Source organism: Drosophila ficusphila, unplaced genomic scaffold, assembly GCF_018152265.1.
Source record: "Drosophila ficusphila isolate 14025-0441.05 unplaced genomic scaffold, ASM1815226v1 contig_412, whole genome shotgun sequence".
Taxonomy (NCBI): domain Eukaryota; kingdom Metazoa; phylum Arthropoda; class Insecta; order Diptera; family Drosophilidae; genus Drosophila; species Drosophila ficusphila.
Genome location: NW_025064326.1, coordinates 5,000,342 through 5,026,001, shown reverse-complemented (window position 1 = coordinate 5,026,001; position 25,660 = coordinate 5,000,342). Strand labels below are relative to the sequence as shown.

The window sequence follows — 25,660 nt, the reverse complement described above, 5'->3', positions numbered from 1 at the left end:
GAACTCGGTTCCCGGCGATGAAGTGCCGACAGCCGTTTGACAGTAAAACTCTGGCCTTGGGGGCATCTATTAAAATTTATATGCAGCCGAAACTGAAACTGGACGCCAACGGAAAAATTACGCTGCCTACGAAAAATATTCGATACAAAACTAATATCTATTTAACTATTATCGCCCAATCGAAACAGACTAATTCGTATGCACACGGAAAAAAAATGAAAAACTGGTTACTAAAAAAAATTAGAGGAGTTTATTCTCTTTCAAGAAGCAAATTCATTTCCCCAAGAATTTCGGTTACATTCCTTTTTCCGAAAATTTTAAATAATCCTTTTCCGCATTGTTTGGTTTGCTCTGGACAGTTTTGTTCAGTGTACCTTGGTTTAAGGGCTTTTCGCGTACGCTGGTGTTGACAAACTGCTCGCAGAGTTTTTGGCATCGACGGCATTGCTTTCGCTTTGGCGACTTGGCGCCTCGTCCTTGGCATGAAGTTCGTCGCTGGCCTTTAATTAGCTTTACTCGGATTACTCATACGCCGAGGGGTCTGAGGATGGGCCGCTTCGTTTTGGTTCGGAAGCCATTGTTTTTGAGGCACTGGCATGCGGATGTGGTTGGTCAAACGTGCATGTCGGGCACGTGTTCGGGTTAAAGTTAAAGCGAGCGGTCTTAATGTCAGGGTCAATGCAGGACTTGCATGTGGGGCCGATTTGTTGAGTTCTTGTCCCCCCCGTCCAATATTTGATGCATATTATACACACACTGACGTTGCATAAATCAAAATTTTACAAAAAACAGGGGAAACAAAAGTTCCGTATTCAATGTGTGCTTTGTTGCTCGAGAGATACAATATTTATTCAAAAGCAATTGGCCGGGCGCTTCTGTCGGCGACAGCTGCACACTCGGGGGACATTTTGTCACACACACGTGGTCTATATAGTACATAATGAGTACTATACCGTATGCAGAGAATAAAAGTGGCCTTGCCACTGGCAATTAGAGTTATTTTCATTCGATTTAAGGGACATGCCGGTGCTGCAACGTGCCCGCAAATGGCCTAACATGTGCATGAATTATCCAGGTGAATGTTATGGACTTTATATATTACTCATTTTCCAAGGGGAAGAGGAATGGGAAATTAAACTTTTAAAAGTAAAGTAACGTATTTTCTAACGAGACGTGTCAGTCAGCTATATCTGTTAACAGAATATTATTATCGATAGTCGCGATATGGAGCAAAACTATGAATATTTTGTATTAAATAAGTTGCATTGAATAAATATAATAAAATTGCATAAGTTTTTAAAATGAGCCATACTTAAATTTTTATAAAAACATGAAAATTGAAAAGGTAAGCTATTTGAATTTCCGAGTGCCATATCTTTCAACTTAGTGTTGAGTGCTTGCTATCGAAAATCGATATGGTTTTTACAAGCCATGTCTATCGATAATGGGAACAGCTGATTGTTAAGATTTCAAAACAAAAAACGCTCTCTCACATTTAAATTTCATATATTTAAGAAATTTAATCAAATCGTCTTAAATGTCAACCTTTAAGCCAAAATTCTTAAAGCCGGATACGGACGATGCTATTTCGGAAAGCGTGGGTGGCGAACAGCAGTCCTCCGGCTTTATATTTAATGCCAACCACAATCTGGGACTTGTGGAGCAGGTATGTTTCTTCATTATTTAAATGAGTTATTCTGTTTATATTATCAATTTCAGAGAGAGCGCTTGCCAATACGTCAGTACCGGGATCAAATACTTTACTGCTTAGAGAAGCACCAAGTGGTGATTCTAGTGGGAGAAACCGGCAGGTTAGTATGGAATTCTAGGAATCCCATAAAACAGCATGTTAACTTTATTAATTATACCCCCAGCGGCAAAAGCACCCAAGTTCCTCAGTATTTATACGAGTGGGGCTGGCACACCAAGGGACTTATTGGCATCACCGAACCTCGACGTGTTTCCACCGTAAGAAATCCCTTTTCCTCCATAAATTACAATATTAAAAAACCCCTTTTAAGGTTACCCTGGCAAATCGAGTAGCCCAAGAACGGGGAGAACTTGTGGGCGATACTGTGGGTTACGTTGTGCGCTTTCTCGAGAGGATCACCCCGGACACCAAGATCAAGTTTATGACCGAGGGAATCTTGCTGCGCGAACTTCTCGCCGATCCGCTGCTCACCCAATACGGAGTTATTATTGTAGATGAAGCCCACGAGCGAAATATGCTAACCGACATGGTACTGGGTCTTCTTAAGAAGATCCTGCGCAAGCGGAGCAACCTCAAGCTTATCATTTCATCGGCCACCATAGATGCGGGCTTCTTCAGCGAATTCTTTAGCTGGCCAGGATCAGGAGAGGTCAGTGTGAAGCTTAGCATCGAAGGTCGAATGCATGCTGTGAGTAATTTCTACCTCAACGAACCCTGTGCCGATTATGTCAAGGAAACAGTGGAGACGGTTTGGAAACTGCATCAGAAGGAACCGCCTGGCGATATTTTAGCCTTCCTTACCGGTCAGGAGGAAGTCCTCGAGGCACTGGATCTCCTGCGAGAATACATTGCCAGCTCGGAGCAGGAAAACCTCAAGGTGCTGCCCATGTACGGGAGCATGTCCAGCACCGATCAATTGGCTGTCTTTTTTACGCCACCAAAAGGTGTGCGAAAGGTAGTGCTGGCCACGAATATTGCTGAGACCTCTATTACCATTCCTGAAATAGTTTACGTCATAGATTGTGGCTATGTGAAGGTGAAGTGGTACAATCCCAGTACCTGCAGCGATAGTTTGGTGGTCGTTCCCGTGAGCAAGGCCTCGGCGATCCAAAGAGCAGGACGAGCGGGTCGAATGCGTCCGGGAAAAGTTTACAGATTGTATACAAAGGCGGATTTTGATGCACTGGCTCCTCGGCAGCCGCCAGAGATGCGACGCAGCGAAATGAGCGGAGCTGTGCTCCAACTGAAGGCCCTGGGCATTGGAAACATTCTTCGCTTTGATTTTCCCTCTCCGCCGCCGGCACAGAATCTTCTATCTGCGTTGGAGGGTCTCTTCGCCCTGGACGCCATCGATGAGCAGGGTAATCTGACCAAGCCAGTGGGTTACCTGCTAGCCGAGCTGCCCTTCAGCGCGATGCTTTCGAAGATGCTCTACGTTTCCGGGCAGATGGGCTGCTCCGAGGAGATCATCACTATCATTGCGATGCTGCAAGTTCAGTCCATTTTTTCGCGACCAGTTTCAGCGGTTGCCCAGCAAAGTGGACGAATTGCCCACAGACACTTCGAAGTGGCCGAGGGGGACTTCATCACGCTGTTGAACGTTTACACCGGCTTTGTGGAGGAGGGCATGACCAAGGAGTTCTGTGGCCAGTACTACCTCATCTACAGAAATCTGAAGAGGGCCCACGAACTGAGGGAACAGCTCATCACTTTGGCCAGAAAAAAGTACGGCATTCCGATCTTTTCGTGCAAGGGAGATGTGGAAACGCTGTGCAAGTGCATCACTGCAGGATTCTTCACCCAGGTGGCCTATCTGCATCACTCCGGAGTTTATCGACAAATCAGCAGCGGCACTGAGTTGGCCATACATCCAAACTCCACACTTTACACGTTGCCGCAAGCGCAGTATGTGGTTTACGCGGAACTGCTCCAAACGACCAAGTTGTTCATGAACCACGTGACGGTGATTAAAAGGGAGTGGCTGACGGAGCTGGCTCCACACTATTATCAGCAGATGACAGTGCGGGATTAGCAGGAAATCGGACCTTAGGGATAAGAGTGAGTTGATTTGACCAACTTCTTTAGAAAGCATTCAATCGATTAATTTAGTTTATTGTAACATTATAGTTTAACGCCTCTTGAAAACAACTTAAGCTAAAAGTATGTGGAACTGGTGCTGTGTTCACTTTGAGTCTAACCAGCGGCCACGCGTCCACGACCCTGGAACATCATCATAGACTCGGGACCGCGAATGACTCGCGACATTAGCTCCCAGCACATTTTGGCGGGCAAAAGACTGAAAAATAACAAGGATAATTACCACAGATATAAGTAACATATTAAAATAAGTTACCATTTAAGAGGCGTAAGCAGTCGAATGGAGTTTGGCAGGACGCACCACACTTCGTTGCACCGGACGGCGTTCTCTATGCGATCAGCCACGTACTGCGGCTCCAACATGGGCATCATTCGAGGACGAACACCGGAGAACATGCCAGTATTGATGTAGTACGGACAAATCAAACTCATCTGGATTTTATCATAGCCATGGGCCTTTAGATCCGTGAGCAAACTCTCGTGGAAACCGATGCAGGCGTATTTGGTGGCCGCGTAGTCGCTGCATCCGTAGGTGCCCAGCATTCCAGTGACGGAGCCCACGGTCACAATATGACCCCGATTATTCCGCATCATGTGAGGGAGAAATGCTTTCACGGTCCAATAATGCGAAATAATGTTGATGTTGTACGTGTTTTGGATGACCCGGTCGTGCAGTTCCCAGAAGGGCTTGCAGCAGACGATTCCGGCATTGTTGATCAGTATATCAACCGGACCCACTTCCTCGGTCACTTGGCTCGCCCGCTGGTATATTTGCTCTCGATCCGATATGTCGACCACATAACCCTTGCAGTTATCATAACCGTGTTTGGCCAACAAATCCACCGTTGTCTTGATGGCTGAGCGGAAAATTATTGTCAAATATTGTGAAGCTAATCAAATTGTAAATGTAACAGCTTTCACTTGCGAGCGGGTTTTTTGACCCGTCGTGCAGAAGCTGTGACGGAGTAATTAGCACCTGGGTGCGATTTATCAGCCTCTTACCTTCTTGATTGATATCCCAGATGACTATGCGAGCCTCCAGTTTAGCAAAGTTTAACGCAATCAAGCGACCAACGCCTCCGCCTCCTCCTGTGATGAGCACCACCTGACCAGAGACATCCTGTTAGGGGTATAAAATAATATTAAGTAATCTATTAAGCAATTTGAAATATTTCATATTTCATTTATTAAAGAAGCAAATACATTATAAATCTAGTTAGAAGGTTGTTGAAGTTATCATTCCTTTAACAACTATATTTATTTTACTTTCATTTTATTTTCGAGTCATAAACTGTAATATATACATATAAGGTTCGCTACCTTTTTAGCATACGAAAAAGGTGCGACTGCCTTATGATGGTGCATTTAAAATGACTGGGGCATTTTGCATAATTTAAAATTTTTATTTTGGCCAACGACGCTTTTGCAACATATGCTTGAATCATAATACAAGTTGTGTGGCGCAAGTCTAGCTTTTATTTCTTCGGACCCACGACAAAGTTCAATCAGTTTTTGCGGAGTTCAATCCCCTACAGCAGGGCATATTGGTTCACTCATCATATCGCTGGGCATGAAGCTCTTTCCTCCTGTCTGCTAGGCAGATCGCAACTTTTTCTTTTAACTGATTGCTTGTAATTTATATATACTTTTCTATGCAATTTTTGTTTGGTGTGCGTGGAGCGTGCACCTTGCAACAAAAACAACAATAATGACTAAGGAAAAGGCAAGGTTTTGGTTGAGGAAAAACTCGTTGTCATACTAAGCTGGTTACGCGCTTGATGGACTGGCAAGTCACGGATATTTTTGGCTAAAAACTGAAGATGCGTTTTGTTTTGTCATCGAAAATATTTGCTCCCAACTAACAAATAACTTAAATTCAATGTCACCATTAGGCTTTGGGTAATTGAAAACAAAGCTCCATAAAAGCAAATAAGCTGGCAAATATTTAAACAAATTTTTTAAGTGCCGCTCGGTAGTTTAAGTACTCAAACTCAAATCTGCAGAAGCCAAAAATGTAAAGTAGAAGAGGGTTTATTCACAAATAGCCAGCAAAGCGTGTGAACAAAATTGTTTACCATCGAAGCGTATCAAAACAAAGCCGGAGGTTTGTTCAAACGCTTTTTACGACAAACCCCTTTTTTTTTAAAGCGCTTGCAAATGAGGTACGTTAAATAAACTAATAAATTGGAAAGTTTTTCTGGCTCCGTGTTGAAACAAGCAGACCGTGTGTTTAAATTAAATTAAAGTATTTGCTTTTCTCGCTTCCGGTTATTTTGCAGACAGAGAGCATCATAAATTCATGCTGACCACTTTCATTGTTTTTAAAAAAGCGAAACAAATTTTTTTATGTGCCACAAAATTGCGCGTGGCCCTCATTAATGTTTGTGAAATTGCCAAAACTGACGGCCTGCAAAAAACCAACAAGAGATATGACTTTGTGGTAGCCCTAGCTATGATTGATTTCAAGTGGCAAACTGGAAGCCGCTTTCAAAATAAATAATTGTGGGTGTCTCTCGCACAGTCAACGCGACTCAGGGTCAATTGGGAATGAAAGAAAGTGGATCGAGTTCAGATTAAAATATGCCTATTTTCGTAGTACCTTTAGCTTTCTAAAACGCTGGGGCAGCAGGCTATAGTAAACCGATTCCAGTATGTAAAATATGGACTTCAAGGTGAACACTATCAGGTCGAGGAAGAAAATATAGAAGGCCTTGAGCGGATGGTCCATGTGGAGGAGTCCCGGCGAGGAGGTCATGTTGATGGGGTTTAATTGCCCTTGGAAATTTGAATTGACGAACACACGTGCGCGGGAGTTTCGATCTGGGATTGGTTTGTGTATTGTATTATGTATTCCTTGCGCATGCGCAGCTTGAATGGCTGATTAGGGCTGTGGCACACCGCACAAAATGCCGAGTGCATGCGCAATTTTACCACTTTTGATGGCGCTTAGCCGTGCATGTTAATGATCCCGCACAAATGCAAATGAAATTCGCTTGAATTTCACTGTCTTCCTAGCTTGCCGACTCGGATTTCGATTTGCACGAACTTTATGCTGGTTGGCCTCGGGCACTCACGTCCGTCTAAGCTGGAGTCACAATAAAGACTGAGAGTCGTCTGGCAAAAACCGAATACCTCAAGCCCAAACCAACGCTGTTTCTATTTTGTTGCCTTTTTCCATTATGCGGGATTCACATTCACACAATGGTCTTGGCGCAGCATAAACCGAATCTGAGCACTTTCTTAATTTTACTTTTGCTCTTTCTAGCCGAACAGCTGGCGGTGGCCCACTCGACCTGTTTCCTCACTCATTTTATTGTCTTAGTCGCCGAGCATTTGATTACATTTTATGTTGATTTCGCCTCCATTCGCATGCTACATTGGAGATCTAAGGCGAACAGTCTAGGCCAGTCTTCTATGTTGGTAAAAAAAAATAATAAAAAAACTTAAAAAAAACTAACAGCATTTAAAATATACATATGTTTACTAAAATCTAAACAAAACTGGGGATTGGAAATCTGACTTGTTTATTATTTGAACCGTATTAAAAACGTATTTTTGAATAATAGAAATGATTTTGCCCAAATTGTTGTTGTAGACAATTGCCAAAAAAACATTAACTGATTCGTTTGAGTTCACCGAAAAGTATGCTACACCTTCTGAAGAAACAAACAACTGAAAACCATTCGCCCTGAGAAACTGGTTATTTGGCTTGAGGTCTTTTAACTAAATGCCTTTTAATTGTTATCTGAAGAAATAGCAATGGTGGCCATCACAGGTACATATATTTCCTTATTTTAAACTGCTGAAAATAAAGTCCTTATATTTAATTTTAAAGTTAGAATTCTCTCATTTCCTTGAACAGTTTTTTTAAATTTTCCTTTATATGGTATATTTATAGTTTCTTCTAGTTCTCTCTAGTGTTCATATATAGTAATCATGCATTGATTTCGTTACGCTTTGACTATAACATTTATTTTTCGTCACCGTTTTAATTCCTAACAAGAAATGCTGAATCTACAAAATCAATTTAAAATGCTACTATCTCCACCATGAATAGATACATTTTTGGAAACTGTAAGTTACAAGCAAGATGTAAAGTAAGAATCGTATAAAAAAGGAATAATCATGAATCATTTTTCTCGTCAAACAATGGCAAAAAATGTTATTATTCGGCTCAGAAAAAAGTTCGAAAAACGTTTTGGTTATATTGCTATATATTATATTAATATGAAGTAATTTATTTAGCTAATAAATTAAGCAGGATGCGAGGTGGCAAGATCACCTGCTTTATCGATACCGATTCCAATCAATTTCAGTCACGCGGCAATCGTCACGCGGCCAACAAAACTACCGATATTTTGGCCAGGCTCTCAGAAGTCAGCAGATGGACGAGCGGCGCCCTATCGATACGAGCAATCCGACGGATACACACAGAGCACAAAACACAGATACAGACACGGATGCAGATACACATTAATACACACACACAACGTCTGCTTCTTTTATTCGTCGCAACTTTGGTTGCTGAGTTTATTGGTCGGCAAGCGTTCACCCAGTGCCTGCATTCGAACTGCGAGAAAATCCAGAAAAAAACCTTAAAATTTGTGTTGGTCGAATGACACAAACCGCGCACCAGGCGCTCAGCAACCGGCAGATGGTGGTTGCCCTCACATAGTTGGGTGGCGGCTCTTATTGGCTGCACACACACAGCCAAAGCGATTGCCTCATGGACGCCGTGTATTGTTTTTATACCCTCGAGAAGAGTCTCATGAATTTCAGTCTCATAATACCCACCCTTGATCTTTCTTGTAGGGTGATTAACTCACTCAGATGGAAAGTTGTACTGCATAATTTTATTATACATAAAATTAGGTTTTTTATACCAACGTTATTACGCGTAGAATGATGCAAATTTAGTTTTTTAAGTGATAACTTATTCAGTGTTGATTATGCTCACATAAATATACTAAAAGAATAATATGTTTCTGATCAAATTAGAAAACTAACTAATTTATTTAAGTTTAAAGTAGAAAAGGGTATTCAAACTTCGGCTTTGGAAAAGATAATTCCGTTTCCGCTGGCGATAGCCTGAGCAAAGTCAGCTGTTTACTGTGACTGGTACGCAAGGCACAGACCAACCAGAAATGCTTTAAAGCGGGGATAAAGCCATTACAGGCCAAAGTGGCCAAGTGGCCAAATGGCCAAGAGTGGCTCTTGGCCCGGCCAAAAGAACGAACGGGGCAGGCAGTCGAAACGATCTGATGATGCCATTCGATAAGGCCGAGAATCTGCAGAAGAACGGGCCGAAATAACCGAAAACAGGTTAGCCGGCCGCCTTTCCATCCTGTTGCCTCAATTATGTGGGTGGAGTTCGTGCTTCATGTGGCATTGGCCATTGTTTGGCCATTGCATTCGATGATAGGTCCCGGGCCTATTGGCAATCACAATTGTAATTGGCCTCTTGTCTGATTGACTCAGCCGCCCTGCCAGCCAACCAACCCTTTTTCTCCCTGCGACCCTTTTCTCACCCATTTTCCCCGAACGAGTTATGTGTGTTTATGTTGTTATGTGTGTGACAAGGGCTCGATGCTCAACAGGTGACCAAATGCCAAATGGGCTCTTTAAACGGGGCCCCGCCGACTGGCGTTAGAAAAATGCGGCCAGCAGCAAACCGTTCTCGCCGGGACGCTCGGCACGCTCGCTCCTCGTTGGCTGGCATTAAAGTGAGTTTTTTTCAAGTAAAATTTTGTGTAGTGCGATTTGTTGTATCGCGCGTCCGTTAACAGGCGCCGAGGAAAAACAGAACGTGGATTGTCGACATTTTTGCATCCGCTGTTTTCTTTGGCCGTCGAGCTGCCGAGCGGGACGGCTATACTGCACCCGGCATTTTTGCCACAAGTGGGAGCGAGATAGCACTGGTTCGGGTAAAGCTATGGCATGGTTCGTGTCCCCGCTAGCAGGGTCGAAATGCTTTCATAAGCTCTTAATAACATCTGTGTTATAAACAAAAAAAAAAACAACAATAAGCATTTTTTTACGATGATTTAAATTGAAAAGTTATTTCTATAAAAATCAAGTGTACTATATTTCAATATATATTGTTTATATCCCAAACATCACAAGCCCATTTTAGTTTGCTCATTCATGTAGAGAGATCGACCCACCTATATTTAAACCCAATATTTAATCAAGCCACTAAAACTTCACGCATATTAACAACTGCAAATATTTAACGGATTTCGGAATTGATAAAACATAATTTAAAAACTGAAGCGTGAACCGAACCTTATGAATGGTATGTGTTAAGGTCAAGCGGCATAGATGATAAATGGTTCCATTAGCTGTTTTAATTTATTTTTTGAATTTTCTAATAATCAGGGACACTTGATCGAATGACACTTGTACTTACCAAAATTACAAAAAAAAAAAAAAAATAATTAGTTAAAGCTGTTTTTATTTGCCTTTTGCGTGTGGTTACATATTTTTCCGCCCTCGGTATTATAAATATTATTGAAATATTGCCCGATATCTGTTGGATTCACTTGTGTCAACTGTTTGAAATATAAAGCGATGAAGTTGGTTTCGTGTTTCCGACCAGTTCTGAAGATTTACACAAGACCAAATTAAAAACAAAGAAGATAAATGTGGTAAGCTCGGAGTTAATGAAAAATGTCAGCCATAATACGATATTATACGATCACGGGGGTGCAATGAACCAAAGTGATAGATAAAATATAATACATGAATATGTTTTGTGTTGTTTTTTATTGGCTGGAACATTTTGCAAATGACCAGGTTTGTGGGCTTGATTGATTGGGTCATTAAGGCTTCAAGACAGAACTGTAGGATTATGTTTTTTCGCATATTAATGAAGTGATATAAATCAACATTAGCGGAATGCTCTTTTATATTCGCCTCGGACGTTTGCCCATCAATGAACCTCAAGTGATGAATCATGTAGATCGTTTCTAGAGTATGCTTTAACCATTGAACCATTGATAGCTTTTCCGCATTATGCCATCCACTTCTTGATCATCCGACTGATCCGACTGACTACTGGATATATTGTCTCGGAATCTTTGGGTTCGTAGCGGAACTCGGACTGGTTACTACTTAATGGTTCTGTCACGTACCGAAAAGATGAGGCTGCGGCAACGTCATCAAGTGGCTTTTATACATTCACTTTTTTTCGCATCCGCGTTATCGCCGGTCCAAAACAGCAACAACAACTAAAACGAAGACAACAAAGTTGCCGCGATTCAAGAAGTGCTCTTCGTGGTACTGGTAACTCGAATCTCGCACTGGGTAAGCAAATGTTGTTGTTGCTCCGCTCAAGGTTGAGGCAAACTGGTATCATCATCCACAACCACACAACCACACATCCACATATCCACATCCAAATCCACATGATTGCGGCCTGGCTGTTGTTTTTATCCGCCAGAGCCGCTAAACTGTTAAGAGCAGTTTGTCCGATCCGAGATTGTGGCTCAATGGAGTCGCCGCTTGGCACGAGTCGCCGTGGATTAATTAATACCCATGTCCATTTGGCCCCCGAAGATGTTCTTGGGGGTCGAAAAAGCAAACAAACTAGAAGCCTTTCCCTTGTCACATAAATCTGGTGCGCACTAATAAAAAATTGGTTTAAGTTATCGGTAGAATTTTTATTCAGATTAAAAAATATGTTAAGATAATATTATAACATTATAATACTTCAGAGTTTCCAAAGTATTTTTCCATAATTTATTTAGATATTGAAACTGTTTTCCTTTTCTAGAAATTACCAACTTCATTGGTAGGCCTCAAAAGCACTTTTCTGAAACTAGGAAATGAACATTGTTTTTCTAATTTGCCATTTGAATATAACAAATGTAAGGGCATTTTTTACGAGTGTGCTAGTGCCCCTGAACCGATGCCAAAATCGGGCAGATCAAAAGCCGTTCGCACACTGGGTTAATTCTGTGTGCGCTTAACATTATCTGCGTACATTATTGTAAACAATAAAAATATTGTTAACGACTGAGCGGAATGCACTTAGCACTTCTTCAACGTTTTACATTTCAAACTGGCTCGTTTCTCGGTACCCCCATTGGTGTTTATGATTTATGAACAATTTCTAAAGTGCACTTGTTTGACCGCCGACTAACAACAAGTTGGACAGGTCGTTGTTTTTGCGTTTGTTTTTCGGATCTCGGATTTTTCAAAATGTAATAACAATTTGACTCGACTTGGCACGCATCTCCACCTTTCCGAGGGGAGCAGAATGTGATTTGGGATGAAGTGGAGTGAAGTGAAGTGGAGTGGAGTGGAGGGCAGTGCGTTGGCAGACATGTGACAAGATCTGACTGACAAACGGCGACTCTGTTCCCGCCGCCGATGTTGCTTCTAATTCTGCTGACAGATGAGGTCGCCCCCAACGCAGTTGTGGTTTGTGTGTGCTGATGACTAAAGAAGCAGCCAGCTAAAAAAAAAAAAAAAAAAAACCAGCCAACCCTGAAATTGTTTGGCGAACTGCAACATCAGAAACATTAGCAACATCGGAGCCACAAAATAGCCGGCGACCCATGAACTTTACACAACGCAAGTCGCTTTTTTTTGGCCCGGGGGGCTTGCATTTGTGGCTGCAACAAGTGCGTTGCAGCAAGCCAAGTTGCATGCCATGTTTTTGGCGGGGCTGAAATTAATTTTGTGAGGGAGAACATCCAGCGTTGCATGATGCCCTTAATTAAAAACAGAAGATATTTCATGGCATGCATTTGGGAAATCAACCTTTAATCGGAAATATAGTTTATTATACATTTTGCTGACTCTGTCAAAATATTCTAATTTTCTGTCAAGCTAACAAAAAAAGGAAAACAACGATTTAATTCTAAACAAAAAGCATTAGTTACACCAAATTAAAATAAAATAGTCGTTTAGAAGCGTTAATAAATGGCTTAAATTCTACAACAATAGAAACGTCAAGTTGATGAATCCAATTTGACAACAAAGTCATTCGATTGCAGAACTTGGTAGCCATATAAGCTGAGATCAAGCACATTATTGTAGATCAAAACAACTGAAGACTCATAATGGCGAGGCGAAACCAATTCAGTTTGAATCCAGCAGAGAAAATTTCGCGTTTGTTGCTTAAGTCTTTTGTTTTGACGGTTCTCATCTGTTTTTTGCGGCCAGCCTGCGGAAAACTGTCTGACTAAGCGCTTCTGATTTATGACTTCAGCATGCGCTGGCCACTTGGAACATATGTTCAATTGATTTCATAAGCATGACACCCCGGCTGGCAAACAAAAATTAACTTTTGCCTTATAAATATGCAACTTCCTCCACGACGATAAAGGCACTTAAAAAAAATATAATTAGATTTTACTAAAAAGCGCTTATATTAGGAAAATGAAACATAATATATATAACAATATGAAGTTTAAATTTATCTATGATAAAAAGTTATGCAAATTCTTACTAAAACGTATGATAAATTTTTGCTGACCTCTAAATTTAATTTCTAGTTTTATATCACAATTTTAAAATATATGGTTTCTTTTTTTTTTGAGTGAGTCTGCCAACGGATGATGATGATGTAAAAATTACAGCAAGAAAAAATATGAAAAGCTGAATGTAAAACACACACACAAATTATGCAAAGCGGAGCGCTTGCCATTGCATATTCACCGGATTGCGAGGCGATGGGTTAAGTTCGGATGGATGGATGGATGGATGGGGTGGTTTGAAATTCTATGGGATCATCAGACATCCGCATCTGCCTCTGGCTGACTGACTGACTAGCTGACTGGCTGACTGGCTGGATGGCTGAGCAATTCCGCACACACCCTCTTTTCAGCGTTTATATAATTTGTCAGATTTATGGCGCTGATTAGGCAAATGGCGATTCTAAGCGAACCAATCCGCCAAAGAGTCCGCCTCTTGTGCAATTAGCCCGCTGGTTGTTGTTTATGTTGCATTGTCTTCGCCGGCGGAGGCAGTATTCGGTATTTAATATAACTAGATGTGGGCGGCAGGGCCAAAGGGGGCGGGGTCTATGGCTCATTCGGATGCTAAGATTCTTGGCAAAGTCTGCGCGAAATGTGTGTCAAAGTTTGCTGTACTCTGCACTGTGCATTTTCGCAATCATCTCTACGTTTCGTTTCGTTTGTTTGCCGGTGTTTCTTGTTTCCATTTTCATTTTTTATTCCTTTTCGCATATGGAAATTTTTGTCACGTTTTCCGTGACGAATTTAAAATGCGCCCGGGCACTTAATTCTTTTGTGTCACAACGAACAGACCGTTTTTCGTCTTCACATTTTACACAGATGCGCTAAATTGCAGACATCAATCATTTTGATAGTTTTTTTATGATTCGCTCATTGCGTAATCCATACTTTTGGCTATGGCTATATGGTATTATATATGCTATATGGTATAAGGTGTATGATGGGTTCTTCTTCTTGGCTTCACACTTAGCGCCTGAATAAAAGGTTTCATGACTGCCGACTGCTGATGCTGAAGTTTGGAGTTGTTGGCTGAGAGACTCGGCTGCGGTTGGCAAGGTCTTGATTAATTTGTTGCCAATCACTTTTCGTGTGGTGCGACAAAAGCCCCACACTCTCGGCCAAAACGGCCAACGCAAACAGCGCATTTAAATTTCAACTAATGTGTAAATGAACAAGCGACGGCCTCTTGGGGTCAAATTTGGCAACATTTCTCATCTGCCGATCGGGCAAAACCATTTAAAAAGTATTTTTTGTTTTTTCATTTTTTTTATGTAGTTTTTGGTTTTGTTCGATTGGCCGCGGCCAAGCTTCTTGGCCGTAAAAACAAGTTGCAATTACGCCCGGCAACCTTCACGCATTCCCCAGACGAGTTGTTGATGCCCCAATGTTAATGATAGAAATTCTATATGGCCAATCAAACATCGAAATGAAAAAAAAAAAAAAAAACCGCAGGAGAACTGTAAGTGAGCCAAAGTTCAATTCCAATCGAAAAAAGCATAATGCGAGCTAAGGCCATTCTTTGTATCCGTTGTTTAAATAGATTGATTATTTTTGTCTGCTATTTGAGCTGGCTGCTCCATTGTTGTGCCAACAATTTGCATCTTGATTGTTTGGATTTCGCTTGGAACGCATCTCGCACTGAAGCGGAAGCTCCGCCGGAATCTGCTGCTGCTTCAGATTCCGATTCCGAATCCGATTTAGATTCAGATTTGGATTGATATTGGCTTGAGCTGTCGACGGGTGCTTCCGCGCTCACGGCAATCCGATCTTGTTTAAAGTCTGGCTTTGTGTATTTCTTGTATGCTTCGATTGGCCGAAAACATCGCTTGATTATGGAAATGCGGCAGGCAACATCTGCGCTTTAGTTAAAGATACTATACAACTCGCCTGCCTATTGTAGTTGCAAAAGGTTTTGTATCTCAGTTCGCCCACCGAAGGTCGAACATCGCATAAAACTGTCAATCTGATCGACGGGCTCACACTGCGTATTAGTAATCTGCTTTAACAGCGAATCATCGTTTGGCGATGATTAAGCCAAGTTACCCAGAACCACTTATTCTTTCAGCTGTCGATGCAGAGCGGCTTTTGAACTCCACAAGGTCGTTCGCAGGAAGTGCAGGCAACTTGCCAGGCGGCAAAAACCCGAAATCAAAACAAAATTCAAGGGCGATCGCTTGCAACAAGTGGAAAGGAAGCGAAATCATCGACACGGCGGATGCAGCAGATGCAAAAACAAAAGCTGCGAGTTGCGGATGTTGCAATATCGAGAAGCGTCGAGAACATGAATAATTCGCCTTCAAATTATCGAAGAACGAGGTGCTAAACGTTTTTTTCTGGAATCACAAAAGTTCACTGATGCATTCAAAGAAAATGTTTAACTTAAAAATTTAAAAATGTAAACCATTAGTCAGAGTTATTTCTTCCTGTGTATTTATTTAAGAGTTAAAAATACTATTACTTTAAATTTATTTAAATCTAAAATAAACAATAAATTCAACATGATAAAATCTCCAACACATAACTGCCACTCAAATGCATTATATTAATTGGCCAAAAGTCACATGACTTAAGCCCATTTTAATATTTCTTTGGAGACAGCGCTGCCTTAGGCGGTCATAAAACTAATTAAATAACACTTCCAGTCCGAGATCATGTGACTCAATGTTGTACCTGTTTTAGAGACCACTTTGATCTCCGCGTGATCTCCGGAAATTCTGTGAAAAGGCCTCTGCACTTCCTTAAAGATTTTTAATATCACATCCTTGATCCACAACTCCAACCTTCGGGCATTTCGGCAGCTGAAAGTTTCCCAATCACACGGGTATTTTTTTGTATTGGGTGTTTCTTATTTTTTTTGCAATATGAACTTAACACTCGCCAGCTAAATATGTAATTAATTTGATGCTAGTGTTAATCTGTTGGCCCAACACAATTCACGGCTCTTCGGGTCCAAACCTTTTGCACATGGCGCCCCAAGGCAAGTGACTGCGGCTCTCTATTAATAGGGCTAATTAAAATATGCAAGAGAGGGGGGCAACCGAAGGGGTGAAGGGGGTGAAGAGGGGGGAAGACCCATGGGGGAATTGGAGCTGGGCCACGCCTTTTGTGAGCGCCATCGCCGCATTGAAATCCGCTTTCAAAATTAGTTCGCTATTAAACACAGCACTAAATGGCAAACAAAAGTGCCACCCAAACAAACGCGTCCAAAAAGCATCTTCATGGTCAATTAGCAGGCAACAGAAAATGTGACAAAGAAACGTAAGAAAAAAACGAGTCAAAAGCGGGTTAAACATTTGCGCTATTCAAGAGTCACGGGTTCAAATCCAGTCAAAATGTCAAGTTGATGATGACAATTAAACAGGATTTGCCACTTGAACTTGCCCCCTTGCTTTCGAGTGACGCATTGCGACAGATTTTATATCAGCGGGGGAAAGGTGCGGGGATTCACTCGTACACTCGCACTAAATAAATTACATAATCAAGAGATCGATTTGCATATTTATGAGCGAAAATAAAAAGCAAACATAAAACTCTTTCAGAACAAACTCAGATCCGGCTGGCACCGCCAAGCACTCGTGTTGTATTTTTTATTATTTATTTTTTGGGGGAAGCGGGGGAGTGATGGGCATCAGATCCTTTCCCCCGATCGCCGCCAGTTCATTCACATGGCAATTAAAAACAGAAACCGAAACAGAAACAGCAGCTTGTAAATGGCAGATGAAGACGAAGAAACCCATCGAACTGCTTTTGGGTTTTTTACTCTTCTTTTTTTTTTGGTTAGTTTTATTTTTTCGAACGCGTGCGTGGGGCAGAGCGCGGAAGCCAAGTCATCAGCGCTTAAATGGCATTTCGAAAGGCTTTTCAAGATCAAGGCCCAAAGCAGAAGACAAACACTTCATCAAAAATTGATATATGAAGCTGGCGATGGCGATGGGGAGATGGATGCCAGCGCGGCGATCGAAGAGTGTTTGCATAAATACATTTCGATTTCGAAATAACACAGAGCTCGAGTTTCTAGTGCCTGGCACTCGAACAACAACTACTTAATGGATCTGCGGCTATAAAAATTATCAAACTACAGTTTTAGCCCGAACAATGGGTTGAGAAGTTGCTTTAAATAAAAACTAAATAAATAAGGCGACTGGACTGGACTGGAAAAAAAGGTTGTTGAAAAAAGAACATAAATATTTATAGACAAAAGTTGTCGTTGTCTAAAGATGTTCTGAGCAGCAGCTCGTCATCTTGTTGTTTTTTCTTCACTTTTCGTTGTTTTTTTTATGGAAGTCGCTGTTAAAGCTTCGCTGCAGCAGAAGTTGCGGTCGGCGTCGACGCTGACGTCGGCGTCGCAGTCGCAGCTTTTCAAAGCTGCACGATATGTTGTTGGTAAGCAGACAGCGCGGCTTCGACTATAAAACAGTTTGCTGCTGCCAATTGACTTTTGTTTTCGTTTGCGTCTGGTCTCGTCTGGTTGTCTGCTTGGGCAATTCGGCGACTACAGTTTAGAAACCGTGCTGTGCAGTGTGATTCCAAATAGCAAGCAAAGGTAAGCAGCAGAGCAGAGCAGTCGCGTCCAAGGATATATACAGTGTGCAATATATGCAATATATGCTATATACTATATACGGACAATCGAAGGACTACCCCAAGTGCAAAGCCATAGTGTGTCAATAAACAACCGTAAATTGTACAAAAAATAACCGAGTGCTGTGAGCCGTTCAAGGATATATGGAAACCTTATAAATCCGATCTGAATAATCCAAATGAAAGTATAAAATCCCCGGTAACAAAAAAACCCCGATCAGAACTTGCAAGACCTGTATCGAAAAGAACTTAAGCTGACGGAGGGTCTCTAGAAAACGAGTTCGTTGCCTAAGTCTTTCGTTTAAAAGCCCACTTGGAAAAAGTTCGCAGCTTAAGTCTTTCGTTCGAAGGTTCCCCCTAGTAACAGTTCGTTGCTTGAGTCTTTTGTTCTGTTCATTTCCATAAGAAAGACCAAAAATATCCCCATCGTAAGAGTAAAGCTTGAATTATTTCTAAAAAATATTCCCACATAATAGAGTTTGCGCAATGCTGCACATGAATTTTTTCATCACCCATAACCGCTCAAAAAGAAAAACCCCAAAAGAGAAACAGTCGATAATGCACTGAGCCCACTTGGCCAGTAATTTGGCCGTCGGCATCAAAGGGCACTGAGCTCTCCGTAGGTGTATAATTAAATGCCTCATCAGCTCGTCGTCGGCTGATTGATTAACATGCTGGCAACAAGAAATGGACAAAGCGCTGATGGACAACTTACAAAACGCAACAAATGGACAAACAAAAACCAAACACACATACACTTATGTTTCCCAATGCGGTCTTCACTTTGGAAATGTCGCTGACGAAAATGAAATCAATATCAAAAGCCGAAGTCCACTTTTCATAATGCATTGTTACCAAATTAGGCGCTGACCGCTGATAAGCGGCGGTTCGTTAATGATTTATAGTTGCCAAATCAGCGGACAGCAGGCGATCAAACAGATACTGGCGCTAAAGCTTAACGGCATGGACACGCAATCGCTGTGCGGATCGAATCCAATTAATATGCCACAGTATGCCACAGTTTCCAGCTAAGCGGACACTAATCTCCCGGTCGAGTTGCATTGCCATCGCAAGGAGGAAGAAACGGCTTTGGCTTAAAAAGCGGACTGCAATGCAAATGCCTGGCGACGTGGAAGGTTCTAGCCGAAGACGAAGACACGCAGCCGTCTGAAAGGCGGGCGATAAAAAGTCAATAAAACCAGTTAAGGTCAGGCCCGCTGCTTGTGTAATCAACATGTTGTTGGCCGCCGTCGGCTGCGGCAGATGCTAAATACAATTTTATTTATGAATAATGTGATGTGCTGACGCCGAAGTTGCTGCTGAATGTTGATGCTGATGCTCGTGTGGATGCTGAATGCTGATCACGTTGCCGCGCTGCGCCACAATAAAAATGAAAATGAAAATAATAAAGTCTCAAGTGTCGTCGATCGTCGATGGTCGGTGGTCGTTGGCTTGGCGTTTGGTAGTCACTGTGGCACTGTGTCAGTGGCCGCCGGGGGCAACCGGTTGCGCATCCTTGACATAAAAACCGCACCGATCCGAGACGATCCGATCCAAAACGATCTCGATCTCGATCTCGACAGCGACCAGCTTACATCTTCGGTAAATTTATACGAAATTGCGTATACGCAATGGGGCCCCGAGGTGGCGAACAAAAGGGCGCGGCATCTTTATCGCCGCGATAATCGTGTACAAATTTATGTTAATGACAACGTGTTAACAATTTGCATATCTGTATCTCAACCTGTACCTGTACCTGTGACTTGCCAAATCGCACATTGAACGGCATTTAGCTTTACTAACGATACTGTCTTTTTGTTTCTTTTCATATTTGGCCCGCAGATGAAAGTGACGCTGGCGTTAGCGACTTTCTGCGTGGTGATGGCCTGCAGCCATGCGGCCAGAACCACCACCACCACAGCGACCAAGCCGGGTCGCTTCCTCTCACTGCCCGTGCCCGCCAAGTGCGCCAGCCGTAAGTACTTCTCATGAATTCCCCAACTACTTGTAGGTACTATATATATACCCATCCCCAATGGCGAAAAGTAAAAGTGAAAAATGTGGCGAGAATATTAAAGCGCTGCTTTGGCTGCCAAGTTTGCACTTGAATTCGTTTGGCAATGCGACGTGTGGGTGTAACCACAATGGCGAGGGCTTTGTGCTGAAGGTCGCTTCAAAGAGGTTTATGGTTTCAAGTCGCTTTCTTTGCCCGCCTTTTTCGTAAACAAATTCCAATTACTAGATAGGAAGTATTGAAAATAAACAGAGGGTGCGCATGATCAAAGATAATGGATATGTATATTCATTTTTAAAAATAGTTTTTATAACATATACAGTTAAGTTATTCATTAGAGAAGCTAAATTGATTAAATTAAATGCATAAATTTATTTTTATATATATATAATAATAAATAAATAAATAAATATTTTTTATAACACATACAGTTCAAGTTATTCATTAGAGAAGATAAAATAAATAGTAAACATAGCCAGAGATTTTCCATACCAAAAATAGATCTTTATTTTCGCTACCAAATAATCAAAAAAGTCATAAAAAAAGTTGTTATATCCGCTAAGCTCAAGCATTAACTCTTGACAGGCAAACAGTTCGGCTGAAGCGGGTTTTTCTCATTTATTCTAGCGATGATTGGCGATGCAAGTCATCGCGTGAGATTGCGAACATTGCAACAGGGCTCAGAGTTCGGGCCAAAACGGGTGAAGCGCCTGAACAATAGCATCATCGCTGCATATCCGGTACACTAATGAACACTTTGCAGTTATTGCTAATTAGACAAACCCTAACACACACTAGCACACCAGCAGACTTACGGCTAACACACACACACACTCACACACACAGAGACTTTAAGCCGAGCCGTTAAACATGCAACTTAATATTTTGGGGCGTCACCGAGAGTTGCATATCCAGTTTTTGTTTTTTATTACTATTTTTTTTTTTGTGTTTTTTTTTTTGTTTTTTGAGCCGGTGCCGTTGCGAGAGATTTAGATCTTTCATCTCTCAGAAATTTCCAGTTATTCAAGCGTCACTTTTTTTTGTATTTGGGTCGCCCAATAGTTAAATCACCTGATTAACTATTCAGACTTAATTACCTTTTGTAGACAACTCTCCCGGGTGTGGTTTTTCTAAGGCACTAGCTTCGAGAGATGCCAATCGCGAAACTCAAACGGGGAATGCAGGCTGTTGGGATGATTATGCAAGCTATTGGGGTTAGTAAAATACACAAGCCACAGAGATTCATCTTAGCCATATTATCGCCTTGACCCGCGCACAAAAAGGGGCCAGAAATGTGAGGAAATTGCAAGCGGCGGCTGCCAGTTCGCCAGGCTGGTAGCAAAATAAATAATAACGTGCAAACAATGGCAAATAAGGCCATTATGTTGGACTTAAGCCGATTTGACGCGAAGCATTTGGTTCGGTGGAAGAGGGGGGGGCCGCTTGCAAAAGTGGCTTAAAGCGCGGCTAATGACGCGTGCCAGCTGTGGCAACAAGCGGGTTTTCGTTGTTGCTCTTGGCTTTTAGGGCGTGCCCGGGGGCGGACATATCGCACACTGCGAAGACTCCCAAAGAGGCAGCGGCTAATCAAATGGAAGCTGGCAGCGCGCTCAGGCGAAACAAGTTCGAGGATGGAGCTGTTAGGCGGGGGCTCCCATTGTTCGCCTCCCCGGCGGACGAGCCACCCGAATAAAAAGAAACAAATAAATGAAAAAGAAAAAAAAAAAGGAAAACTACAAATAAATAAACAGAAAACCTTTTGACACCCAAGACAAAAGGAAAGCGGCAGCAGGCGCAAAAAGAAGCATGCTGCATAAATTGCCAAGATTGCGTAACCCGCCGCCGCCACCGGGGAAGTTGTGTAAGGCCCGGGGCAACTATATAGCTATATAGGTGTGCATATAGATATATATGTTTTTACTTTTGGCGCTACTTGCTTTCCGTTTTGTTTGCCTGCGATCTTTGTATTACTTTGAGCGCCCATCGTGGGGCAGGCTCCAAGACATTGCACTGGGTCTCCAGTTGAAGTCGAAGATGAAGCTGAAGATGAAGATGAAGATGAGGTTGCAACCGCGCGGAGAACCGGTTGGTTGGGCCACACCCACACTGAGAGAAACCCATTGGGAAGTGTACATCCATTTAAAATGATTGTAATTATTTGTCGTTAGAAATTGTGCAGGGTTCAGGGAAATCACATGAGGGAAACCAGATTTTATAAATAATTAACTGATTAAGGTTATAAGAATCGGATCATTTTTTTGAAATGTGAACTAAGATATGTACATATAAGATTAAGCCTGTATATTTAATTTAAATTAATAACACTATCGGTTATTTTAAAATTGAAAAACCAAAGACCTTCCATTCACAATGCAACTTTTTTAAATGCAATCTCCAGAATCTCATCCTCTTTCCCTCTGTTTTTTTTTGACCCACAGGCCCCAAGGAGTTCTCCTACCGCGGCAAAAACATGTTCCTAACCACCCACGTGCCCGCCCTGGCCAACAAGAAGGTCGACTGGCTGGACGGCCGCAACCTGTGCCGCGAGTACTGCATGGACCTGGTCGCCCTGGAGACCCAGGAGAAGAACAACCTGATCTTCCGCGTGATCCAGCAGAACGATGTGCCGTACATCTGGACGGCCGGTCGCATCTGTGACTTTGCCGGCTGTGAGAACCGCCCGGATCTGGAGCCCAAGACCGTCTATGGATGGTTCTGGTCCGCAACCCGCGAGAAGATCCAGGCCACCAACCGCATTCCTCAGGGCTGGGGCTACAACCCCTGGTCGCAGACCGGACACAAGAAGCGCCCGCAGCCGGACAACGCCGAGTACGACATCAACCAGACCAAGGAGCAGTGCCTCTCCGTGCTGAACAACGTGTACAACGACGGCATCGCCTGGCACGACGTTGCCTGCTACCACGAGAAGCCCGTCATCTGCGAGGACAACGAGGAGCTGCTCCGCTACGTGGCGGCCACGAATCCCGGCATCCGTCTATAAGGCGGGTCTCTCTTTGCCTAATTTTAAAGCTACTTATTATAATATTCCTTAAAACGAGTTTTTGTATAATTTTTGTTTGTATGTGTACGACGAAAACGGAAGAAAGCAAGACAAATAGACTTTAGAATTTACAATTCCCAATCTTACCACCTATAAATACTTACTGTCATCACCCGCCCTCTCTTCCTTACCCTTATCACTTTTCCCCTTATCGTTCCGAAACTGCCAATTTTACGCGTAGAATTCCATTCCGTTGTAATCAATTGAGTCGTTTTCAGACCGCACTTGAAATATTTATAGGCAATCTTAAATTGCGAGTGTATCTCTGTATCCTCTAACTTTCATCCCAGCAAGAAGTTCGGAATCTCTTTAGTATTTTTCTTTGAGACACTCACCTTTTGCCCACAAAGAGATTGAATAAAATTTTTCCATAAAAAACAACATTTTGTTGAGTCTTTTGGTTTTCTTAATGATGATGCTTTTGGTGACTTCTAGAACTATTATATCGGTTTGATCTACAATCGTCATATGATGATTCTGAGGAGCTGCGATCTCTTTTAGAGCCTTTATAACGATTCGATCTGGTAAAAGCTCTATCTCCTTTCGACCTGGAATGATGTGAGTCCTTGAGATCCTTTCTTCTGCTCGAGTTGTTGGTGGTGTTCCCAAGGGCCTTGGAGTTCTCCAGCTCCACTTCAGGGCTTTCAGACCACCGCCAGTTCCTGCTTGTCTGCTCATTCTGGCCATCCCAACTGAAGAAAGGATAAATTGAATTAAATACCTTGGACTTCAAAAGGTTAAACCATTGTGTTACCTTGGCGTCTTGGCTGTGGGAGTTTTACTCGATTTTCGATCACTTTTGGGAGTTGTTGTGTGCTCGAGTTCCGTGTTGAACAGGTTCCTCGGATTGCGAAACAAGTGCAGATAGCCGCAGCTGTTACCTTTGGGACATTTTCGTGTTAAGGACAAACCTTTAAATAGCCACAGATTGTGATAAAGAAAATGGGATTATAATAAAGTAAACGTGCGTTGCGGCAACAGAGGTAGATTTGGATTGTCAAAGGATACGGCTCTTCTTGGCATGCAGTTCACGTACCGCAGACTGCGCCGCGCCAGGTTTTTAGATTGGAGAACTCCACGCTCAGGCGCTTGGAGGCGTAGTACCGTCCCTGAAGATTGGTAAAGGCACGCAGGGCGGATCTATAAAGGAGAGAGATCCATTAATTAATACACTTTAAATATGTAAATGCATATGCATGTTCATTTGTATTAATTATAAAGGCATAAGGGTTCTTCCTTTTCTTGTTTGAACATAAATGCAATTGGAGTCCTAGACAAACCGTTCGTTGGTGTACTCCACAAAGACGTGTCCCCTGAGATGTTCCAACGTGTTGCGCACAGTTCGGAAATTAACTATGGTACCAAACTTCTCCAGCTCGTCGACGGCATCATGGAAGAACTCGTCGTAGTCACTGCGGAGATCTTGCTCGGTTAGCTCCAAGTGTTCCTCCGCCGAAGCGTATTCCTTGTGCGGCTGTCGATCCTGCAGCATGGAGTGGCTGAAGAAGTGCCGGATGAGGAGGATCCTGGCCAGCATGGGTCGTCGGTGGTTGAAGGTGCAGGAGTGACCATATCGACAGAAGTTTGTGCGGCTGTAGAACTCGCATTGTCGCTCCTCCGGATGTGTTTCCACTTCGCGGAGCAGGTGCTTTGGGGGCTTCTCTATTCGTGGGTTGTTTAAGTACTCGTTCATGCTCTGCATCATGGCATCAAACTCGGCGGCAGCCTTTGCTGATCTAAGGAGTTCCTCCTCGCGCTGCTTTCTTTGCATCTCCTCCCGTTGGGCCTTCATTTCTTCCTGTTCTCGCTGTAATCGCTCCACTTCCTCCCGATCCTTGCGTTTTTTCGCCTCGTCCACTTGAAATTGCATCTGAGCAATGGCCTCGCGTCTCAGCCATGACTCCTCCGCAGCCTGGTGCTCCCGTTCGTCAGCCAGGCGCTGAAAACCCTCCATTTTTTGCTGTTCCAAGAGCCATTTCTGGTACTCCGGCTGCAAAAGTCTTTGGTTTTCCGCCTCCTCTTCTAGTTTGTCGCGTTCCTTCGCTTGTTTCTGACGTCGCCGCTTTCTCTGCAGCTTCTTGGTCAACTTTCTTCTAGTTCTGTGCATTAATTGTCATTAACTAAACCGTCTTGCAAGTAAAAAATTCAGTAGTTACCTTTTTCCCGGCATTTTTACAAATCAAAACATTGGATTGCTGCAATGTTTTGATATTGGGACTGCCACTTGCGCATTTTTCCCGCCATATCTGGCTATTTTTAAGAGCCTCATTTTAATCGATATTTAGCTTGAATCGATACGTATGAGCTACGTAGTAGTCGTTTCGTAACGTAATGCAATACTTAGTGTGATTAGTTTGGAACATTATTTTTTTAAAAATAGACGTTGGAATCGGTATAAAAAAAGTAGCTTAAACATTTTGCGGACGTACCATGAACTGGTTTTGAATATGTATAATTTTTGAATTTCGAAAAGGCCTTTTAATTAACCAATAAATTCGCAATTAAATTCGCCTATGTTGCGCTATAAAGGATGATACTTTCTCCTTATAGTTCAATGTTTATAGTATGAACTGGCAACTTAAAGCTTTACTGCTCTAAAAACAAAATAGGTCTTTAGATAACAGTATTCTTTATAGCACCAAGTTTCGGCAAATTATGGGATAAACAATCAAACTTGGTTAACTGTTAAAATTGTGTGGTAAGTTCTTTCA

General features: G+C 42.4%; 4 protein-coding genes across 6 annotated transcripts; 2 read left to right on the top strand and 2 right to left on the bottom strand.

Annotated features, from left to right (window-relative positions):
* Positions 1-1,475: 1,475 nt before the first annotated feature.
* Positions 1,476-3,950, top strand: LOC108089959 (probable ATP-dependent RNA helicase DHX35). 2 transcript variants are annotated; one of them, XM_017188451.1, is made up of 5 exons: positions 1,476-1,666; positions 1,720-1,811; positions 1,875-1,968; positions 2,022-3,769; positions 3,839-3,950. In XM_017188451.1, the coding sequence occupies exons 1-4, from the start codon at positions 1,538-1,540 to the stop codon at positions 3,741-3,743; spliced, it is 2,037 nt and encodes a 678-aa protein (XP_017043940.1). In that variant the 5' UTR covers positions 1,476-1,537; the 3' UTR covers positions 3,744-3,769; positions 3,839-3,950. The 2 variants fall into 2 exon arrangements, with proteins under 2 accessions (XP_017043940.1, XP_017043939.1); XM_017188450.1 differs by having other exon boundaries at positions 3,821-3,936.
* LOC108089960 (short-chain dehydrogenase/reductase family 16C member 6) lies at positions 3,803-6,930 on the bottom strand. Its single transcript, XM_017188452.2, has 4 exons — positions 6,408-6,930; positions 4,811-4,928; positions 4,065-4,665; positions 3,803-4,007 (listed from the first exon to the last, which is right to left on the bottom strand). The coding sequence occupies exons 1-4, from the start codon at positions 6,561-6,563 to the stop codon at positions 3,905-3,907; spliced, it is 978 nt and encodes a 325-aa protein (XP_017043941.1). The 5' UTR covers positions 6,564-6,930; the 3' UTR covers positions 3,803-3,904.
* A 10,793-nt stretch (positions 6,931-17,723) lies between these two features.
* Positions 17,724-23,330, top strand: LOC108089947. The gene is made up of 3 exons (XM_017188438.2): positions 17,724-17,836; positions 19,717-19,849; positions 22,327-23,330. The coding sequence occupies exons 2-3, from the start codon at positions 19,717-19,719 to the stop codon at positions 22,887-22,889; spliced, it is 696 nt and encodes a 231-aa protein (XP_017043927.1). The 5' UTR covers positions 17,724-17,836; the 3' UTR covers positions 22,890-23,330.
* Positions 23,331-23,337: 7 nt separating this feature from the next.
* On the bottom strand, positions 23,338-25,186 carry LOC108089946 (U2 small nuclear ribonucleoprotein auxiliary factor 35 kDa subunit-related protein 2). Of its 2 annotated transcripts, XM_017188436.2 has the most exons (5): positions 25,106-25,186; positions 24,230-25,048; positions 23,986-24,089; positions 23,704-23,860; positions 23,338-23,641 (listed from the first exon to the last, which is right to left on the bottom strand). In XM_017188436.2, the coding sequence occupies exons 1-5, from the start codon at positions 25,117-25,119 to the stop codon at positions 23,356-23,358; spliced, it is 1,380 nt and encodes a 459-aa protein (XP_017043925.2). In that variant the 5' UTR covers positions 25,120-25,186; the 3' UTR covers positions 23,338-23,355. The 2 variants fall into 2 exon arrangements, with proteins under 2 accessions (XP_017043925.2, XP_017043926.2); XM_017188437.2 differs by lacking the exon at positions 23,338-23,641 and having other exon boundaries at positions 23,766-23,830; positions 23,958-24,089.
* Between the last annotated feature and the right edge of the window lie 474 nt (positions 25,187-25,660).

Coding starts and splice junctions, on each gene's coding strand:
- LOC108089946 (XM_017188436.2), bottom strand. Junction 24,090..24,229: donor GTGGAGTACACCAACGAACG/GTTTGTCTAGGA, acceptor TCTCCTTTATAG/ATCCGCCCTGCGTGCCTTTA. Junction 23,642..23,703: donor CCCACAGCCAAGACGCCAAG/GTAACACAATGG, acceptor TCCTTTCTTCAG/TTGGGATGGCCAGAATGAGC.
- LOC108089960 (XM_017188452.2), bottom strand. CDS start 6,563: ATGACCTCCTCGCCGGGACTCCTCCACATGGACCATCCGCTCAAGGCC. Junction 4,666..4,810: donor CTGGGATATCAATCAAGAAG/GTAAGAGGCTGA, acceptor TTTTCCGCTCAG/CCATCAAGACAACGGTGGAT. Junction 4,008..4,064: donor CTGCTTACGCCTCTTAAATG/GTAACTTATTTT, acceptor GTTATTTTTCAG/TCTTTTGCCCGCCAAAATGT.
- LOC108089947 (XM_017188438.2), top strand. CDS start 19,717: ATGAAAGTGACGCTGGCGTTAGCGACTTTCTGCGTGGTGATGGCCTGC. Junction 19,850..22,326: donor GCCCGCCAAGTGCGCCAGCC/GTAAGTACTTCT, acceptor TTTGACCCACAG/GCCCCAAGGAGTTCTCCTAC.
- LOC108089959 (XM_017188451.1), top strand. CDS start 1,538: ATGTCAACCTTTAAGCCAAAATTCTTAAAGCCGGATACGGACGATGCT. Junction 1,667..1,719: donor ATCTGGGACTTGTGGAGCAG/GTATGTTTCTTC, acceptor TATCAATTTCAG/AGAGAGCGCTTGCCAATACG. Junction 1,812..1,874: donor CTAGTGGGAGAAACCGGCAG/GTTAGTATGGAA, acceptor TTATACCCCCAG/CGGCAAAAGCACCCAAGTTC.